General features: G+C 31.0%; 2 protein-coding genes across 2 annotated transcripts; one reads left to right on the plus strand and one right to left on the minus strand.

Moving 5' to 3' along the window:
* Positions 1-2910: 2910 nt before the first annotated feature.
* Positions 2911-6129, plus strand: LOC112791345 (protein trichome birefringence-like 13). The gene is made up of 6 exons (XM_025834141.3): positions 2911-3451; positions 3609-3789; positions 4136-4276; positions 4774-4894; positions 5299-5433; positions 5566-6129. The coding sequence occupies exons 1-6, from the start codon at positions 3049-3051 to the stop codon at positions 5827-5829; spliced, it is 1245 nt and encodes a 414-aa protein (XP_025689926.1). The 5' UTR covers positions 2911-3048; the 3' UTR covers positions 5830-6129.
* Positions 6130-7548: 1419 nt separating this feature from the next.
* LOC112791346 (putative branched-chain-amino-acid aminotransferase 7) lies at positions 7549-10199 on the minus strand. The gene is made up of 10 exons (XM_025834142.2): positions 10091-10199; positions 9706-9775; positions 9421-9589; positions 9133-9309; positions 8892-9023; positions 8673-8768; positions 8244-8360; positions 8058-8153; positions 7840-7952; positions 7549-7750 (listed from the first exon to the last, which is right to left on the minus strand). Exons 2-10 carry the CDS (start codon positions 9750-9752, stop codon positions 7636-7638), a joined length of 1062 nt encoding a protein of 353 aa, XP_025689927.1. The 5' UTR covers positions 9753-9775; positions 10091-10199; the 3' UTR covers positions 7549-7635.
* Between the last annotated feature and the right edge of the window lie 2715 nt (positions 10200-12914).

Here is a 12914-nt window from a genome sequence, read left to right on the forward strand (position 1 = left end):
TGTTTGTTACAAGTGATTCACACTAACTCTTACCTCCTATTTATAGCCATCCACCTCCTTAATGGATGGTTAGGATTAAATCTAATCAACGATCTAGATTAATCATTTAGAACCTTCACTACAAATATCTATCCTACCATATTTTTCTAATTACTTCTAGATTGTTCCATACCATTCTTCATACTCCTATATACATCTACACTCTTCTAGAATACTCTACAACCTTGCATAGTCTTCTAGAACTTTTTAGGGTATTCTAGGACCTTCTAGGATATTCTAGAACGTTCCGTAACTATCTAGAGCATTCTCAAACACTCTTAAAAACTATACAAACACTGTTAAATTTAACTTTCTAAAATTTACCGTGACAGGTAGCATGGATTCTTTGTACTATTTTATAGGTGTCGGACTTGAATTGGAGGCATAATTCATTTTGTGTGTGCTGCAGTTGAGATGGTTATGCGCATTTTAATAACAATTTTCATTTATGCGTATTTAGAGAATTAATCTATTTTTTTATTTATTTAAATAAAAAAACCATTGTTCTGCTCTTTAAATTAAAATTATTGATACAAATTTAGTGAATATACTTTATTACTAAAATTGAACTAAAATCTAAGCAAAGCATACTTCATTTTACGTTAGCCTCATGCATAATGCAATAAATGGCAAATAAAGACTCAATTTTTTTACACATTTATGTGAAATGCTTTTTAAACACAAATATATTAGTGTGTTATAAAATTATAATTCTTATGTAATCAAACAATTTGTCCCAGTTGGGTATATTGTTAAAAATAATATATTTCTTTATTTAATTAAATATAAAATTCAAAATTTTTAACTATTTTTCGGTTATTATCTTTATATAAGACACTCCCCGGCTATTGTTAATTTTGTTAATGTTGATATAAGAATTTTTTGAGTGAGTGTTTAAAAAAAATATTTTTTAATTTTTAAATTATAATATTTTTTATTTATTAATTATATTTAATTATAATAATATAAAAATATTTTTATTTATTATGTTAAAATATATTTTAGTTAAAAAATATAAATTGTATTTTAAAAAAATATTTTTAATATTTTTAATTTAATTGTTAAAAATTTACTAAATATACTAAAAAATAAAGAGTAAAATTTCAATCCAACCCCTAATCATTTCACTAACCTCATTCTGTCTCCTATGGATTGAACAATGAAATTATCTCTAATGATTAATTTTATCAGATCTTCTACTTCTTCTACTTCTTCCGTTAATATTTTCGTCTAGAACTAACGGATTTTGTTAGCGTGTAACATTAATCCACTATTTAAAGGGACAAAGTCAGCACTACGCTATCATTTTGAAAATCCTAAATTGTTTAATTTTTTTTTCTTTTTTTTGTTGTCCATGTATTTAAAACCTTAAATAGAAGGATGAGCTGCATAGAGCAATCTTCAACTTCTAATTGCTGCTATTCATAGATTGTCGAAATGTAATAAGTAAAGTTAGTAGGTTAATTATATTAGTTATTTGTAATAAGGGAATACAAGTTCTATATTATTTAGGACGGTAAATTTTGTGTTATATATTAGTCCTACATTACTTAAGTAATAAAGATTTTTTTTCACTAGTATAAATAACTCATGTACTATTCTTTTATGAAATAAAATTGATTTAAATATAAAATAAGATGTGTGTTTATTTTTCTCTAAGCTCTCTGAAAGTAAGAAGTGCATCATTGAGTGGGTTTATGACTATTTTCACCAGATTGCTAATCTTGCTAAGATTGACAAATGATATCCGGGCATTAGTTTGGTTCACAAGGTCTTATTTTGATATTAAACTGATCTTTTATTCTCAAAGAATTTTAAAAAAATAAATACAATTTATTTCATATTCAAATCAATTTTATTTCATAAATAAATAATACATAAATTATTTATACTAGTTAAAAAATTTTTTATAATTTAAATAATATAGAAGTAATAAATAAGACAAAGTTTATTATTCTAAGTAATATGAGATTTATATTCTCTTATTACAAAAAACTAATATAATAAATCTAATGTGGTCAAGGTAGGACTAAAAATAACAAAACAGAGAGGATATATAACTTACTAGTATAAGACTGCATAACACTTACAATTGTAACTTGGGTGTTCGAACTTTTTTTATTTTCTTATTGTTCTCAATTTCTTGATAAATCTCATTAACCTTAGTTTTTTTTGAAAATTAAAAGTTAAAGATTGCTCTATGTAGTTCATCTTTCTATTTAAGGTTTTAAATGTATAAACAACGAAAGAATAAAAAAATAAAACGTTTTAAGCTCTCTAAAACGATAATGTTATATCGATTAGACATGGGACGTTTTATACTTTTATTTTTTTAAATAATTATTTAACACGTATTGAATTAATTTATATATAGATAAATTCGATTAGCTCTGAATAGAAATATTAACAAAAGAAATAGAAAATTTGACAAAATTAGTCATTAGATATCGCAATATAACTTTTCAAACTAAGAAGGATGGAATAAGAATTAGGGCCGTTTGAAAATTTTAGAAGTGATTTTTTTAAATTTTTGACTCATGAAAAATAATAATATTAATGTTTAGTGTAATTTTTAAAATTAAATTATAATTTTTTAAGAAATTATTTAAGAGTTTATAGAGAAGTTAAAAAAATAATTTTTTTCATAATACTTTTATTTTTTATCATATTTTTATAAAATAAGTACTTTTAAAATTAAAAATCTAAACATAAAATAATTTATTTATAAGTTATTTTTTAATAAAATTATTTATTATTTAAATTATTTTATCAAAAAAAGTTTAATTAAGGTGATTATTTAAACTGAATTTAGTGAAATTGCCAGGTTCAGATTGAGGTCTAATTAAAAAATAAAAAATAAAAAACTTTTTTAGCAACTGACTGAAACCAAACAAGCTCAGAGCCTCACAGTGTAGAAAGAAATGTGTTAGAACTTAGAACTTAGAACTTAGAACTTAGAAGAATGTAGAGTTAAAAACGTGCTATTGTTAGCGGCGACTGCACCTGTCCATGAAATATGCCATGGCCACAACTACAAGGGAACCACCCAACGCTAAGAAAATCCCTCTCTTCCCTCTTCTCTCCCTTCTCTGCTTCACCTCCATCTTCCTCATCCTCTCCCAGTTCAGGAACACTTCCTCCACCCCTTCCACCTCCCGCTCCTCTTCTCTCCGCACCTTCCAAATCGATTCTTCTTCATGCGACTACACCGATGGCACATGGATCCACGATGCGCCCGGAAAACCCAGGTATGACAACACCTGCAAGGAGATCTTTAAGGGTTGGAATTGCATCTCCGCCAACAAATCCAACGCTCTACAACTCGCCACGTGGCGCTGGAAGCCTCACCGCTGCGATCTCCCCCAGTTCGACCCACTTGCGTTCCTCGAAAACCACAGACACGTCAGCATTGGTACTCGCTTAGTTTCTTCCTGTTTTTCGATTTTGATTATCGGAACAAAGTTTTGAGCTTTTGGCATTGTCGGTAACCGGCACTTCAGGTTTTAGGGTTCTGAGAATGAAGTTGTATGCTTTATGGCATTGTGAATGATGGGAGTTGTGCAGTGCAGGGTTTGTTGGGGACTCGTTGAATAGGAACATGTTTGTGTCGCTCTTCTGCACTCTCAAGAGCGTCTCCAGTGGGCAAGTGAAGAAGTGGCGTCCCGTTGGCGCTGACCGCGGATTCACCTTTCTCAGCCACAATCTCACCATTGCCTATCACCGGACCAATCTCCTCGCACGTTATGGTAGGTAAGCTTTGTGGTTTTGTCATTCTTATGCTGTTGTAATGTTGTTGATGTCAAGTCTGCGGATTTCTTTGAAAATTGAAATGGCACTTCTGTTATGTTCTATGCTGATGTTGCATTGAGTCCAAATTTGAAAAACATTTTGGTTGCCCCCATAAAAACTGTTTGTGATTTTCTCCGGTAAGTATACTCTTGATAAGAACTAATATAGGATTCATGTCATATGTTCTCTTATTGGTTGAGATTTCATGGTTAAGGTTATCTCATGTGCCACTACTGTCTACTGGACTATGTGGAATCGTTTATTGTTCATTGTTAACCTTTGATCTTCTTTCTCTGTTTTGATCCAGATGGTCAGCAAATCAAAATGGCGGTGCCTTGGAATCTCTTGGATTTAAAGAGGGATATAGAGTTGATGTTGATGTTCCAGAAAGCACGTGGGCACAAGCTCCAAGTTTCCATGATATTCTAATTTTCAACACTGGTCACTGGTAAGCTTCCATATTCCTTTGATTGATGATATATTCTAGTTGTTTTCCTTTCTGTGTGTTGATGTTAGAAATGACTAGAATTCTAGGGGGAAAAGGTACCAATCTTTGTATCCTAAGATTGCTTTGATCATAATTTCTTCCTGTGATTGTGAATTTACTCGAGTGTTGGATTTCCTCAAGACCTCAGCAGGTTACCAGGCAGAAGTTGTATTTGTGATCATTTTTACGATCTTGATTTCATGGGTGTCCTTTAGTTTCATGATCTGCTTCTAATTTTCTTTTTATAGTTTAGCTGATGCCCGAGTTTCTTTGACGATTGATAGTATGGGAATTTTTTTTAAATGATTTATTTATTTTAACCACTAAGAGCTGCCTTTTACTGCTTGTACCTCATTTTTTGTTTTAAGTTAATATTGTTGTAGCTGTTCTTTGGAAATATCTTTTGAAGTTATGAGAAAATTTGATTTGTTAATCTGGTTTTTGGTTCATATAAACAGGTGGTGGGCCCCTTCAAAATTTGATCCCGTGAAATCACCTATGCTATTTTTCAAGAAGGGTCAGCCAGTACTCCCTCCTTTACCTCCTGATCAAGGCCTGGATATGGCTTTGGAGCACATGGTAATGTCTTTGCCCCCTGTTCTACTTTCATGGTAGAGTTTAAAAACAACTACTAACTAAAAAAGAGGAAATTTTTGTGCATGTGTTTTCATGGTGGAACATAAACATGGTTTTCTATATGACCCTGTGGAATCTTGTGAAATATGTAGGCAATCTCACCTAGTAGACTTGGATATTATTCTGTTGTATGGAGAAATTTTCCATTTTTTACATATTCATGGATGTTGTGAACATACAGAACGAATCTTCTTTCAGTAATAGGTCTTCGGTAGGTCTAAATAGCGAGTTCAATTCAAAACTTTTGATGATTGCAAATTCAATGATGGCATTGTGAACTTACAACTAGTTCAAACAGTTCTGTGCTTGTTCTGTGCACTTTAATATGGAGAATGATTCCTTCACAGATCGCATATGTCGAGGAGAGGGCACGACCAGGTACGGTCAAATTTTTCCGCACTCAATCTCCGAGACATTTTGAAGGGGGAGATTGGGATCAGGGTGGTAGCTGCCAAAGGGATAAACCATTATCAACAGAGCAGGTCGGTCCATATATCTAGTATTTTCTGAATAGAACTTTCATCCAATGAAATGGCATGCGATTCCTCATTACGGCATTAGTACCAGTTTTTACTTCTTTGATAAGCTGGTCCATTCGATCATCACCCTTTCAGGTAGAAGAAGTCTTCTCTGTGAAGAATAATGGGACAAACGTGGAGGTTAGATTGGTCAATGGACACCTCTATAAGGCTCTCAAGGGATCTACATTCATTGTTTTAGACATCACTCACTTGAGTGAGTTCAGGGCTGATGCCCACCCAGCCGCGGCTGGAGGGAAAAAACACGACGATTGCATGCACTGGTGCTTACCAGGACTCACAGATACTTGGAATGACTTGTTCGTAACACATCTGAATAGTGTCAAGGGTAGAAGTTGATGAACTCCATAGTAATATTCATTAGGAAAAATTATGATGAACGAATTTTGGTTGTTGACCTGTTTGAGATGAGTCTAATCGTATGAGTTATATTCTTCCACTTGTTCATTTGAAAATTAATGAGATAAAATAGTTCCAAGTAAAAATCTTGTGCTCCATTTTACTATCCTTCCATGTTATCCGTGTATTTGGATCTTTTTATGTCTCATTTCAACTGTATTTTGTAGCTAATTAATATTACTATATTTCAAATTACTCACCATTTCTTATATGGTAATAAAGAAGTTTGTATGATCCAAAGTATGAGTTTAATTTTAATGTATTGATTGTGTAAAATGTTTTATACAGTTGTCTAATTATATATGTTTTTATGCGATCAATGTAAAGTGTAATTTTTTTTGTTAACGTGACGTTGCGTAATTAAGTGTACTTCTAAAATTGTTTTACATTGGGACTGAATCAAAATCAAATTTTCCAATGTAAAACGAAAGATGCCTATGCGTGAAGTGGCATGGTAAAAATGTTAAATCAATCACTGAACTTAGATTCTGCCTGTTCACAGAGGCCAACAATTTAAATATTTTGAGAAAGTTCTATACCAATGCCTAAATTTCATATACATTACCGAAAAGAGATAGATGTAAAATATACAAATAATAATGTCTAAAGTGAATTACAAAAACACCAGCAACTCATACCCTGTTTTCTGGGTGAAGCTAACCAATTTACTGAATCTTATTACTCAGAATATGAGTGATCAGACTCAATCTAGACGTTTTTGGAGGAGGCTTTCGGACTTCTATTGAGAAGTTTGCAATTTTCAATACGAGAGTTCAAGACATTTAATTTAGAAAAATATTAGACGGTCAATACTTTTAGTAATAAAAAAAGCATAGAATGAGTTAGTGTTAATTCAGATACAAACCAAAACAACAGAAAAATGTTATTGGTTACCTATACTTTTCCTTAATTTAAATACCAAAGTATTTGCAACTAAACCACCATGTGAGTAATGTATTCATCTCGCACAAGAAAAAGATAAAAATGAATATAGTTGATGACATTTTCTGCTTAATTAATTACGTGTGATCTTGCCTGCTGTTCACTAGGTTAGTAAATTATAGAGTATAATATTACTCATGTATTTGCTTATTATAATCATTCAATAAATAATTATAACACCGATCAAATATATATCGTGATACATAACGTGTCAATAATTTATCAATGTCATAGAACAACAAATTTATGGTGCACCAGAAAAAATAAATAAAATTACACTTAATCTGCTATAACATAATCTTTCCAAAAAAAAAATAAATTATTATCATGTGAAGTTGTGCAGATCTAAAACTGATTATATTAAGATGCATTAATGTTGCTTTGATAGACTCTAAAATGTACTTTAATTGATCTCAAAGATGCGTTACAAATATTATAATAAATGTACCAAACTACTCAAAATTATTTGTAAATAATATTTTAATAGGCCATGCATCCGATCCTTGTTCAGTGTTTCATGCAATGGTGGTCCCTCCATTCACACTCATCAGTCATGAATTGGAAGGCGAAAAAAGAAATGAAAACAGCGTAGATATTAGCAACTAGTTCAAAACGGAAGTTATGTTTGTTAGTTGATTCAGTTAGGCTTGTAGTTGAGACTTTGTATCTGTATTACTGTATATCACACAATTCACCATTCACCATTGACTCATCTAATTCAATAATCAATTCACCATTCATCATTGATTCATTTTCATAACTGCATAATAAATAAGATTATTGTTAGTTAATATAATTCTAAATCTAAAGTACACGGACTGTCCAGCCTTTTCTGTCCTCAATGGTTCCAGTTTGAATCCCAAGCAGAGTTTTGCGCAGCTTCTGAGCCACTGTCTCTGCTCCTGTCTTGTATTCAATTCTGCATTCAACAATTATTAATTAGCAATTAGCATCATGAATTTTCATTAGGCACAAGTCTTTTTCACTATGATATTAAGATCACTTTACTTTGTATTCTTATATGTCACAGATGCAATATTGTTCACAACCACTGCAGTTCCAGTGCAAAACAATTCATCAGCAACCAGCATTTCCTCCACCGTTACGCCGCGTTCCGTTACCTGATCAACCATAATTTCAATAACCAACTCCTTAGTTTAAAATGTTAGATCATTAAATATTTAAATATCCATAGTTCTATACATAATGGAGAAAATTAAAAATACCTGGTAACCCAAATCAAGGGCAATGGCAATGACAGATTTTCTAGTGATCCCAGGCAGAATGGCTCCATCTGTTGTGGGAGTGCAGATAGCATTTCCCTTCACAAGATTATAAAAAAAAAATAACGAATTAAATCACAAATTTTTGTTTGGGATGTAAATTAGTAACTACATGTTTATGATATGTACCTTAACTACAAACATATTGCATGCAGAACCTTCCTCTATATGTTTTCCAGTTGCTGCATCCAAGAATAAGACATCGGAGAACCCTTCTGCCTTTGCTTCAGTGGTTGCTGGATAAACCTATACCAACAGAAACATAGAGCTTTGAGGGTAGGCTGTTTAGCTTAATTAGTAGTATGGTTTAGTCAATAAAATCATTTAATTTAGTTGTCATTCTCCTTTGTAGTATGCTACATAATTTAATGAGTTAAATACTTAAATTGAATAATGAAATCCCGGACCACAGTTATGTAACACAAAATTTATGGCTTCACTAGATTCCTTAAAACTTCAGTGATCTCAAAAGTCAAAACTATACCAAAGAAAATAGACATATATCTAAGTTGGAGAAAATGGTGATTAATAGGTAGTGGCTAATAATATGGTGGTTACCGGGGCATAGTTTGTGACACTCTTAATCCCTCCAGTTCCAGAGAAGCCAGATATTGCTCGATAGAGTTTCTCCTCCACTTTGAAGTTTAGAGAACCCTATATATAAATAATCAACAAAGTGATATTAGTCTTAATGAATTTCATAAGAAAAAAAAAGGTTGTGATGTATGGTCCTTCTTTTTAGTTATGTTGAAGATAAAAAGCATAACGATAGCAGACCTTGTGATAGTTGCTAACAGGAGAACAGTAAATAAGGAAAGTGTACTCAGTTGAAGGTCCCACGCCTAAGGCAGCACCTGTTCCCATCAGCAATGGCCTAAGGTACAGTGTTCCTCTCCCTGCTGGAGGCACCTGTTTCAAGTTCCAACCTCAATTTAGTTTTCATTCTTGTGTCCTCATTTTATGTTCAAGTTTTAAAATCAAAATCACAAGTATCTCGAAGTTGAAAATACATACATACCCAGCGTTTGTTGGCAAGGACTGTCTCCTTGACAGCATTAATAAACTGCTCAACGGATGGGGAAGTCATACACAATCTGTCAGCACCAGCCTTCATGCGCAGGGCATTCTCCTCTGGCCTAAACAGAAGTATAGACCCTTCTTCGGTTCTATATGCCTTTAGCCCCTCAAAGATTCCCTAACACAACCACAATTTTTCATGTATATATGTAGAGTGAAGTTAGCTAATTAAATAAAAACTGTGATGAGAAAGAAACTATAAATAGGATATGCTCCTTTGAAATTTTACCTGTCCATAATTTAAGATGCCAGCAGCAGGGCTGACCTCAAAGGTTCCATAACGAATGAGGTTTCCATGTGAAAACTTTTCACCCTTTGCACATTTCATTACATACATGTAATCAGTGGGAACTAGACTAAATCCAATGTCCTCCCAATTGATGTCAGGGTAAGTTTCACTGTGGTTCCATCACAAAAGTAATGAAAAATAAAAACAATACCAAGTCTGTGTGTATGTATATGCATTAACTAATTTGCCTTATTCTTGGGGTTATACAACTGTCATACAGTGTACCTGTTTGAATCCTCTAAGCAGTTCTCCAAAACTGAAGGGGGAGCCATTGTTGTTATGCAGTGGGGCCTTTCTGCAATATATAAAAGCAAAACAATAACAATAATAATTGTGATATTGGTCCATGGTCCTCACCATACATGGAAAGGCCACCACCAATGCTCTCTAATTGTGGTGAATGTGTTCATTACCGGCAACTCACTAAGGACGCATAATGCTCAAGTTTAAAGATAAGAGCATTCTCTTCACATATGTAAGGTTAGAGAGACTAGAGATAAAAGAGCACATAATAATATATAAAACCAAAATACCAATCGTTGTTGAGTAATGCACATATATAATATATAATATGAAAATGTAAAAGTAAGATGAAGAGAAGCAGTGGTACCTTAGAGGGAGTTAGGGTAGAGAAGAGAATGAAAGGAATATGAATGGGAGTGGAACGTAACCACTAACCACGCTGATCTTAATGCACACACACACAGCTATGATATCGGTCTTAAGGCCTTTTATATAGGAAGAACCATTGGAACAAGCTAAAAAATATGCCACGTGGCATAATCCTTCCCGTTAGTTACAACATGATTATTTTACTCCTAAAACTAACCTTAGCTTCTTCTAGAACCATAAATTTCATTTTTGAAGTTGAGAGCCTGAAATCACTTCTCTAACCCTCGTTTAAGTAAGAATATATTTTAGATTTGCTTGATTTTTTGTATACAATTCACATGACAAGATTATCATACACAAAATCTAAAAAACAAATATACCTACTTGTATAAACGGATTTTGTTAACAAGAGTTTTAAACAAGTTTCATTTTTTTTTTCCAGAATATTTCTGAGTTTCTGATGCAATCATTCAATAATGAAACAACTGTTATTAAAACACATAAACAATTACTAAAAAAATCCTTCATGAATTAAAAATTAGTTTTGAAACCCATTATAAAATAAAATAGATTTTACTTATTGACATATTTTCTTTTTATGTAATATTGATCTTATTGTCTAGTTTATTTACCTTTATATAGTTTGATTTATTTCTTATTATGAAACCTATATAAAATATTCATGTCAAAAGGTATAGCTAATATTAGTTTTCGTTAGTTATTAATTAAAATATTATAAAAGTGAATGCTTTCATAAAAATCACACTAGCAACCATTAGATTATAATAAAAATAAATAGGTCAATTAAATAATAATATAATTAATGACCTAGGTTGGGTAGTATGCATAGTGGGAAGTGAGAACTGCAAAAATGCAGAGAGCATAGTCATGCATTTACACCTGTTGTCCCTACTTGGGTTGGTTCCTTCCTTCCTACCTATCCATTTGTGATTTGTTACCCTTTTTTATTTCCAGAAACGAGCATGGTCCATCACCAAGGTAGCGTTTGTTTTGAGGTACTGAGACAGAGACTGAAAGACTGAGACTCAGTATCGTGTTTGTTAGTTTAGAGACTGGTACTAAAATTTCTGTCTCTGTCTCTAAAATTTCAGTATTTCAGTACCTCCAAAAAGTAGGGACACAGGGGACTGAAATTTTTAGAGATGGAGACTGAAACTTTAATAACATTTTATACCTAAAATACTTTCATTTCAATTAATTAATTCCAATTTTATCTTTTGTGCAAATTAAATTGGAGTTTCATTCTTGTTTCAATTCCTGTCTCCCATTTTGCACCAAACAGAATACTAAGATTTATTTCAATCCCTGTCTCTTAATCTCTGTCTCTCAGTCTTAGTCTTTCCGTCTCTGTCTCTCCACCAAACGCTACCCAAGAGTTTTCTAAATCTAACAACTCAGAATAATTTTGTTATCACATTCTAACTATAAGATCATTTTATTTCGCATTCAACTTGATAGTCATTTTTGTAACTTCGAGTTGAGTTTCCTTTTACAATTGTTGATGTTTTCACTTATACTATTTTTTTGGTGTGGAAGTTGAGTCCAATTTTTAATAGGTACGCATGTTCGGTGTGACAGTTTACTTTAGTCTGCTGTTTATAATTTATAAACATGGTCTTTTTTTTCCCTTTATATAACTTCACTAATTTTCTGACTAATTTCCCTTTATATAACTTCACTAATTTTCTGACCAATGAAACAAAATAAAATAACTACGCTAATTTTATATGCTTGCCTGCTTTGATTTTGAGAACATTTCAATATATATAGCACTTCTTCTATAGTCAAATCTATAAACATGGTTGTTAAACATTTTTTGAACTACGTATACGAAACTAATAAAATAAAAATTTCTGTATACTCAAAAGAAAAAAAAAATATTGTTTATCATAAAACAAACGTAGTTGTCACTATTGTTAGATTAATGTTTAACAATGTTGTTATATATATTAATGAACACATATAAAATTATAAAATTGTATACTAAATAATTTCTTAATATATCCAAAACTCATCCAAAAATAATTGTGTTTATTATTCTTGTTAATTTAGAATAAAAAAATTATATATACCAATCTTAAAATAAAAAAAATTGATTTTGATAATATTATTTTAATTTTAATTTCAATTTGGTTAGAGTTTAATTTTGATTTGTTATTTTTGTTTTGTTTGGTTTAAATTTAAAATTAAATACTCTAATTTTAAGAAGACATAATTTTAAATTTTAAATATATAACAAAATTTAAGACATAATATCTACAAATAATTATTACAGTAAATAATAGCTGATTAAAGGATAAATTATGATAAATATCTAATTACATCATTATATATATATATATATATATATATATATATATATATATATTTATAACACATTTAAAATAATAAAACAACACACAAAATATTTTTAATACACATCTAAAATTTGTTTAAATAAATAATAACTAATTAAAAGATAAATTATAATAGATACCTAATTATACCCATACAATAATATCAGCTGAAACTCAAATCGTAGACACCTTCGATTTATTTAGAAGCAAGCCCTTTATTTATGCTAGTGCCATTGAAAGATTAACTTATATAAATTAAATATAATTTGATATTTTGATTCATTAATTGTAAAATAATTATTTTATTGCTAAAGCTTCTATAATTTAATAATCAAATTAGGCTAGAATCTTTCGAATTTTGCTAGTCACATTAATTATATGCCATTTAAAATTTATTTGATTAACAAAATTTTCAATTACAGCCTGGAGTTAAATACATTTCTTTTGTTGGGGTCAACTTAAAAC

This window comes from Arachis hypogaea, chromosome 3 (genome assembly GCF_003086295.3).
Source record: "Arachis hypogaea cultivar Tifrunner chromosome 3, arahy.Tifrunner.gnm2.J5K5, whole genome shotgun sequence".
Taxonomy (NCBI): Eukaryota; Viridiplantae; Streptophyta; class Magnoliopsida; order Fabales; family Fabaceae; genus Arachis; species Arachis hypogaea.